Source organism: Nerophis ophidion, linkage group LG01 (assembly GCF_033978795.1).
Source record: "Nerophis ophidion isolate RoL-2023_Sa linkage group LG01, RoL_Noph_v1.0, whole genome shotgun sequence".
Lineage (NCBI taxonomy): Eukaryota > Metazoa > Chordata > Actinopteri > Syngnathiformes > Syngnathidae > Nerophis > Nerophis ophidion.
Genome location: NC_084611.1, coordinates 23,671,513 through 23,680,322, shown reverse-complemented (window position 1 = coordinate 23,680,322; position 8,810 = coordinate 23,671,513). Strand labels below are relative to the sequence as shown.

Sequence of the window (8,810 nt, the reverse complement as noted above, 5' to 3'; positions counted from 1 at the left end):
TTTGTTCCCAAGCTACGTTTTTTTTAATGATACGCAGTAGCTTTTATGTATTTTTCGGAGTATAAGTTGCATTTTTGGGGGAAATGTATTTGATAAAACCCAACACCAAGAATAGACATTTGAAAGGCAATTTAAAATAAATAAAGAATAATGGACAACAGGCTGAATAAGTGTACGTTATATGAGGCATAAATAACCAACTGAGAAGGTGCCTGGTATGTTAACGTAACATATTATGGTAAGAGTCATTCAAATAACTATAACATATAGAACATGCTGTACATTTACCAAACAATCTGTCACTCCTAATCGATACATCTCATGAAATCTTATACGTGAATGAGCTAAATAATATTTGATGTTTTACGGTAATGTGTTAATAATTTCACACATAAGTCGCCCCTGAGTATAAGTCGCAACCCCGGCCAAACTATGAAAAAAACTGCGACTTATAGTTAGAAAAATACGGTAGTATACATGTATGGGGATTGTTTATAAATTGACCAAACACCCGCGTGTGAGGTGCCACGTAAAAAATGATAGGCGCCGATCCAGTGGGTGCTTCGGGGCCCGAGCACCCACGTGGGATCGATGGCAACTTTCAATCTTTTAAAATATTTTTTTTGAAAAAAATTTGTTAATTTTGTGGCGAGTTTGGTCCGTTTTACAAAATAATAAAGCCACAAATCATATGGTATATCAAAGGCCTACTAAAATGAGATTTTATTATTTAAACGGGGATAGCAGGTCCATTCTATGTGTCATACTTGATCATTTCACGATATTGCCACATAGAGAACACCCACGATAAAGTTCGCAACTTTTGGTGCTAAGAAAAAAGCCCTGCCTCTACCGGAAGTCGCAGACGATGACGTCGCAAGTGTGGGGGCTCCTCACATATTCACATTGTTTTTAATGGGAGCCTCCAACAATAAGTGCTATTCGGATTGAGAAAGCAACAATTCCCTCATTAATTTGAGCGAGGATAAAAGATTTGTGTTTGAGGATATTGATAGCGACGGACTAGGAAAAAACAAAACAAACGCGATTGCATTGGGACGGATTCTGATGTTGTTACTAGGATAATTCTGAGAAATCCCTTATCTTTCTATTGTGTTGCTAGTGTTTTAGTGAGTTAAATAGTACCTGATAGTCGGAAGTGTACGTCCACGGGAGTCTTGACGCGCAGTGTCTCAGGGGAGTCGACGGCAGCTATCTTACAGCTGATCTCCGGTAAGAAGCGACTTTTTAACCACAATTTTCTCACCGAAACCTGCTGGTTGACATTCCGTCGTGATTCATGTTCGCTTGACCGCTCTGATCCATAGTAAATTTTCACCTCCAGGAATTTTAAACAAGGAATCACTGTGTGTTTGTGTGGCTAAAGGCTAAAGCTTCCCAACTCCATCTTTCTACTTTGACTTCTCCAATATTTATTGAACAAATTGCAAAATATTCAGCAACACAGATCTCCAAAATACTGTGTAATTATGCGGTTAAAGCAGACGACATGTAGATGTGTGTGTGTGTGCGCATCTCTCATACTTCCTAAAAACCTTTGACGTCTTGCGTACACGTCATTACACGACGTTTTCAAGACGACACTTCGCGAGAAATTTTAAATTGCAATTTATTAAACTAAAAAGGCCATATTGGCATGTGTTGCAATATTAATATTTCATCATTGATATATAAACTATCAGACTGCGTGATGGGTAGTAGTGGGTTTCAGTAGGCCTTTAACTCCGCTGAACGTCTATTTTTTTTTTTTTTAATACACGCACACACTGGCAGATATGTAGATCGGCGCCTATGTCCAGTAGATCAGTGGTTGGAATTAACGAGGTCTTTTCCTCCTTCTAGGAGTTTGACAAGAAATACAACCCAACATGGCATTGTATCGTTGGAAGGAACTTTGGCAGCTATGTGACTCACGAGACCAAACACTTCATCTACTTCTACTTGGGCCAGGTGGCCATTCTGCTCTTCAAGTCTGGATGAAGCACACACGAAACACGCATTACTGCTACTACTACTACTACTACTATGTTACTGACTGATTTGACAAAGGCACTCATCATTCCAAGGCAGGAGGCTGCTGCCTTTTTTCGTGCTTTCTACTTTTGTTCAGGACGATTAAAATAATGTGGCCATTTAAAACAGATCAAACACCCTGTATTTATTTTTGTCTGTTACATTGAAATGTCTTTTTTAATTAAAACATGGCTATAAAGCTTTTTGGATCCTATAATTATTCATTACTATACTGCAGTTCTTAAATAGGGAACATGTACGCAGTTCTATGTCTGGCGCGTGTGATTTTGGGGACATTTTTTTAAAGTGTACTAGTATGACAGCGCACATATGGCTTATAGACTGTGAGATGAGGAAAAGTGTTATGGGATACAATAGGCTCCTTGCCATTAAAAAATCAGGAATTTTAGGTTCCTGTAGATCAGTGGTTCTCAACCTTTTTTCAGTGATGTACCCTCTGAACATTTTTTTAATTCAGGTACCCTCTAATCAGAGCAAAGCATTTTTGGTTGAAAAAAAGATAAAGAAGTAAAATACAGCACTATGTCATCAGTTTCTGGTTCATTAAATTGTATAACAGTGCAAAACATTGCTCATTTATAGTGGTCTTTCTTGAACTATTTGGAAAAAAAGATATTAAAATAACTCAAAACTTGTTGAAAAATTAACAAGTGATTCAATTATAAAGATTTCTACACATGGAAGTAATCATCAACTTAAAGTGCCCTCTTTGGGGATTGTAATAGAGATCCATCTGGATTCATGAACTTAATTCTAAACATTTCTTCACAAAAAAAGAAACCTTTAACATCAATATTTATGGAACATGTCCACAAAAACCTAGCTGTCAACACTGAATATTGCATTGTTGCATTTTTCAGTTTATGAACTTACATTCATATTTTGTTGAAGTATTATTCAATAAATATATTTATAAAGTATTTTTGAATTTCTATTTTTAGAATATTTTTTTTAAATCTCACATACCCCTTGGCTTACCTTCAAGTACCCCCAGGGGTAAGTGTACACCCATTTGAGAACCACTACTGATTTAGAAGTGTGATTTGGTGTTTTTGCCGCATTTCACAGTTCATGGTAGTTTATATAAATCAGGCTGATGTATGGAGGAGTGGCTTACAATATATTTCTATAATGATACCGTGTAAATAAATTAGGTCACATTACTTTACTAAAAATAGAAATACAAAGCAATAATGATTTATGAGTGCACCAAATTCTTCATAAAGTCAGGCTTTTGTCCACGTCTTGTCAGAAAGTCGTCCTGTCGGTAAATTAATTCATGTGGGTCAGGCGATTCCTTGTCCATTTCAGATGTAAACATCCGGATTTATCTCACACTGACAAGACAAACCCATCGGCTGTAATAGTTAAAATTTGATATTTAGTTATTCCACTCATCTGCCTTTTTCCCACGTAAAAATGAGTCCATCCATTCCTCTTAAGCTTTGCTAATCCAATTGCTTTCTTTATAAAAAATAAGACTGCAGTTTTACAACAGCGGCTGAGTAAAACACTCAACTACTTCCACTGATTAGCGTTCTTCAGCACACAAAATTTTCCCGCATTTGAACGCGCAAAGTTGTTGGTGGAAACAAGGGCCAACTTTATTTAACCAGGTAAGTCACTCAAAATCCTGCAGTGGAAAAAGGCCTAATGTTATGTAGAGGTGTACTTACAACAATTCTATAGACAGACCGCTTCTAGCTGGGGGGGAAAAAGTGGTGCAACAAATATAAATTCTAGTAAAGGACAAGCAGAAAATAGATGACAAAATAGGTGTGTAAGATTGACTTTATTAACATTTAGAAAACCAATTTGTGTGGAAAGACCCCATTAGTCAAGGAGAAGGAGCCATGCAGGTATCCTCTCAGCTGAGGAACCTTCTTGATAAGAGACAGGAGCTGTGAGTCTACAGCCTTCTGGTCCTCCTTCCTCTGCTCTGTCACCAAGTATTTCTACACAACAAATACATAAAGATGGAGCTGCTATTTCACAAGGCACCAAAAACATTTCAGAGCATGTTTATTTACCTCCTTTTCTGTGTCAAAGATCTCGCCCTCTTGGTGGCGGGGCCTTCTCAGTCTCTTCTTCTTGAAATAGACATCTTTGAGAGACTTGGGGAGCTTCAAGCTAGAGATGTCAATTTTGGTGGTGGTTGCAATGACAAACTTCTGGTGAGCTCTGCGCAGAGGGACTCTATTCAAAGTATGAGGGCCTACAAGAAAGATAGTCTTAGCATCTGAGTGTATAATGAATAATGCAGTTATATTTGAGCACTAACCAGTGACAAGTAGCAGACCACTTGCAAGCTGCTTCAGGAAGACTACACGCTAGAAAAAGCACAAATCATAGGATTATAGGACACATCCAAATGGTAAAGTACATTTTGAAAAACTTGCATCCCCCAATTACTTCTTCGTAGCAGAAAATAAATCTTGCACACATTTTACAGACCTGTGCTTGTCAGTCTTGTCATGTACCAAATGTAATTCTGATTATTTAAACACCAAAGCTACAGTGGCTACAGTTATGGGCTTTTCCCTTGATGTATTGATTGTGGTGGTGCAACACAGCAACATTAGCAGCTACACCTAAAAATAATTTTTTTAACATAAAAAAGTAATGTCTTATAGCTTCCAGTAGAAGACAAGAATCCGACGCTTTACTTAGCTTTTATTGCAATTTGTATGCAAACAGGCCCAATTCCACAAGTATTTCCTCCGTGCACACAAGTCTGTCTGCGTGTTTCACTCCTAGACACAACACTTCTTCATTCTCAGACACGGTGCATTGAGACTAAGGCTGGGCGATATTGGCTTTTTTTTATAAATGTCACGATATTTTTATGCCATATTGCGATATACGATATATATTACGATATTTTGCCTTGGCCTTGAATGAAAACTTGATGCATATAATCACAGCAGTATGATAAATAAATAAATAAATAAATGGGTTGTACTTGTATAGCGCTTTTCTACCTTCAAGGTACTCAAAGCGCTTTGACACTACTTCCACATGATTCTGTTTCTACATCAAAACATTCTTCATACTGCAATAATATGTGCTACTTTTAAACTTTCATGCAGAGAGGGAAATCACGACTAAGTCAATTGACCAAAACTGTATTTATTAAATACTCTTCATTCTCTCACGGGTGACTTTTTAAATGAAAGAACAAATTAATAGTGTTGCTCCCTTTTTGTAGTAACACTTTTGCTGCATACTTTGCATATTGCTGTGGTCTGCTAAATATCTTCCCACTTGAAGCCAAACCCCCGCCAGATGATGGACCCCCTGTTCTTTATTTTGGGCATTTATTTTTCTTCCTCCATTTGTGATAAGTTTCGCACCATCTCTCTCTTGTATCGTCACAAGCGCCGCTCTCTCGACCTGCCTCGGCTAACGTTAGCCATGCTGCTACCTCTCTGATCGGCGAGAGCTATGACGCTAGACGCGTGAGAGTATGTGATGTATGTAAGAAGGCGGGCTTGTTTTCCGTATCTGTCAGAATAAGAGACGAGAAGGAGTGAGAAACGCCAGAAAGCAAGGGTGTGAGAACATATAATCGAATATTACGATAGTCATTTTCTATATCGCACAGAGACAAACCTGCGATATATCGTTTATATCGCCCAGCCCTAATTGAAACCATGGGAAAAATGATCATAAACTAACATACACATTACCACCAGCAGGTAGTAACAATACGAATGTATATAAATGGTTTATTTGCACACTATTGATTAGTGACGCATCAAAAACATGGCCGTCGGAAAGACGTAATTTGATCACCGAAACAGTGCTGCTGAAACCGGATGTTGTGATGTCGCACAGGGTTGTCTGGAGTGGAGGCACCAAAGTCCACGATGTGGACGATCTTAAATGTATCCGGAATATACCCGAGGAAAGCCATCTTAAAAATTTAAGATGCAGTTAGCTGCATTTAAAGAGAAAAGCTTTGAGCAGCGTGAAGCAAGCGCGACGCCAGGCTTGTGCAGCTCTCTCTTGGTCGTGAACATAGAGCGACAGAAGTAGAGTCACTAAACACAAAGATGCTAGATTTGTTGCCAGTAGTTTGTAGTAAATAAAGTGTAAATAAAATGATTAGAGAAACCTATTGAAATAAAATTCTCAAAGTACATTGTACAATAAGCAACAATTGAAAAATGGAGAAAGTGATGTAAGAAAAATATGTTAATAGGATAATGGATGCATGTTTACATTTGCCGTTATAAATAAAATATATGCAACCTGAAAGGGACAAGCAGTAGAAAATGGATTGATATGCATCATGGCAAATAAGACGATTTCATATTGACCACACCTCCAATCTAGAGAAAACCCTGCAGTTGGTAGAGTGCAATCAGCTGTGGCTAGGTTTTGCTGGAAAAGACTAGAACTTTAGAACAATAATCATCAAAGCACTAATATACCTAAGTGACTAGTGGCCATTTGCACCACAAAGTATTACATTTCATAACCGTACACTTTCACAGATGCCCCTAAATTCAGATTTTATGACCACCCGGTCCAGCCATGTGATTTGACCACAATGAAAGACTGAAAAATTTCCAGGGGTCTGGGGGACGAAGGCCCCCCAGAAGCTCCTGGTTTTTCACCAATTTAACATGCTAAAATTAACAAAGACAGCACCATTTGAATTAAATACTTTAGTGTTTTAAGACATGAAAACATCATTAATAGAACATACATACCCCAATTACCCTAATGAATCACTGTATGTGCTTCAGTCCCAACAGTATTTAGTCACTAATATTTACATCTTGTGTTCATTTCACATCCACAGGTGTCACATTGATCAGTGTTATTATCTACAGTTTATTTACAGTATTACCAAATTACTTCAGTTCACTTCACACATTTACTTGCTCGGAGAGCCCTAACGAGATTTCCTTGCAAATTTCTGAGCAGCCTGCATTTTCCTTTTGGTCGCTGCTTTTGTAGCTTCATTTTTGGATTTCACTGCCAACTTCTGCCTCTAGTATTATATGCAAATGTATTTCAAATAAATTGTTAACTGGAATCAATAATGCGACTCTTTGAATTTCTGTAATTTCATAATATATTTTCACGTGGCTTTTTATTTTTAGAAAAACCCATTTATATTTCGCAAAGCAATAATTGGTTAATATTTAAAACAAACACGCGTATTTCGCAAGCAAATCTTTTTTTGCTTACCTCATTATTAACTACCCTATCTGCAACTGAAGTGGGTTGTTTGGGTGGATCTTCCCTCTCGATGTCTACGGCAGTTGTTGATGTAAACAAAGGATGAAGTCCGTAAGGTTTGCCCGCTTTCGGTTGACATCCAAAAGTACCAGCTAGTAAAAAGTTTGTTTTCCTTGCTTCAAGTTGTTTCATATATTTTTGGTGTTTCGCATGTACTTCCAAAACCTTGTGATCCATAGTCAATATTATCATGACACCACATGCACAAAACTTTTCCGGGACGATTGCGTACTTTCTCTCGAGAACCGACACCGTTTACATTTGGAAAATGGCGGTAATAATGTCATCATTCATGACAGATGTCCTGATTGGTCACAAGGAACATATCGACCAATCAACTATGGCGTAATATTATATTATGCCGTAGTTGATTGGTCGACCCTTTAGACGGAAAAGAGACATGCCTGCCTGTCAGACTAGTGCGTGCAATTTTGCATTTGCACCAAGGAGCATCTTTAAAGAATCCCACCTTTCCACGGTGGCGTCCTGTGAGCAAGATGAGGACAGTTCCGGGGGTGATTGAGGAGCGAAGTCTCCTCTTGTGCTGGCTGAAGGGCTTTTTGCCGTGACTCTTCAACTTGCGAGGAACGTCTTCGGTGGGGTAGTAGCGGGGCTACGGCAGACAACCACATGTCTATACAAACTCTTCTAGGTTGCATGTGACTACAGATTGTCTTGCATGTTTGCATGACCACACATGAGCTGGGATTATTACCATTTTACGCAGCTTGACAACGCGGCTGCCTCCGTTTTTGTCACCACCGACAGTCTTCACAACTGTGGCTTGGGGCCTAGTTTTGATCTTCTTCTCGACCTGCGGGACATGCCAGAGTGTAACCCTCAGTCATCCAGCACGGATGGGTTTAGTATTTATTCACAGCGTCCTCACCTTAGTCTCAGTGGTCTTGTAGTTCCTCTTGTACATAGCACGGCGGGCATACATCGCCGAGCGGGAGTAACGACCGATTCCCCGGGCCAGGACCGGGTTACGGCTCCCGTGCTTCTTCTTGACTACCTTTTTGTCTCCTTCTGCCATCTGTCAGAGGAACACATGCAAGTCGTGAATCAATTCAAATCAATACATCGTCAAGTGTACAAAAACACGAGCGCATATTGAGTGATGTTGTAAGCATTTCAGCAATCTCGCGCACTTTGCAAATTATACGTCCTTTCCATTGTGCGCAAGCAATTTGCATATCGCAAGACGAGATTTAAGACGAGATTTTGCGGATGGTTTAGTCAGTAACCCTACATCAGTGGTTCTTAACCTTGTTGGAGCTACCGAACCCCAGCAGTTTCATATCCGCATTCACCGAACCCTATTTTAGTGAAAAATAAGTTTTGTTTTGTTTTTCAAATTCAAGACAAAATTACATGTTTTTTTGATACTGGTGCACAAAATGAACCACAATAAATTACACACCTGCAAATCAGATGGAAAATTAGAGGGAACATTGTTTCGGGCAGGGATGTCCAAACATTTTGACTTCGGGGCCGCATTG

At 38.9% G+C, this 8,810-nt stretch overlaps 2 protein-coding genes across 2 annotated transcripts in view; one reads left to right on the top strand and one right to left on the bottom strand.

Annotated features, from left to right (window-relative positions):
- dynll1 (dynein, light chain, LC8-type 1) overlaps positions 1 to 2,237 on the top strand; it is a 4,584-nt gene extending 2,347 nt beyond the window's left edge. The window contains exon 3 of the mRNA XM_061899003.1: positions 1,864 to 2,237. Within this exon, the coding sequence (XP_061754987.1) occupies positions 1,864 to 2,001 (138 nt within the window). The 3' untranslated portion in view covers positions 2,002 to 2,237. The remainder of the gene's footprint in view (positions 1 to 1,863) is intronic.
- Positions 2,238 to 3,828: 1,591 nt separating this feature from the next.
- rpl6 (ribosomal protein L6) lies at positions 3,829 to 8,372 on the bottom strand. Its single transcript, XM_061898991.1, has 6 exons — positions 8,198 to 8,372; positions 8,024 to 8,122; positions 7,778 to 7,921; positions 4,337 to 4,385; positions 4,086 to 4,270; positions 3,829 to 4,010 (listed from the first exon to the last, which is right to left on the bottom strand). The coding sequence occupies exons 1-6, from the start codon at positions 8,342 to 8,344 to the stop codon at positions 3,858 to 3,860; spliced, it is 777 nt and encodes a 258-aa protein (XP_061754975.1). The 5' UTR covers positions 8,345 to 8,372; the 3' UTR covers positions 3,829 to 3,857.
- Positions 8,373 to 8,810: the final 438 nt, after the last annotated feature.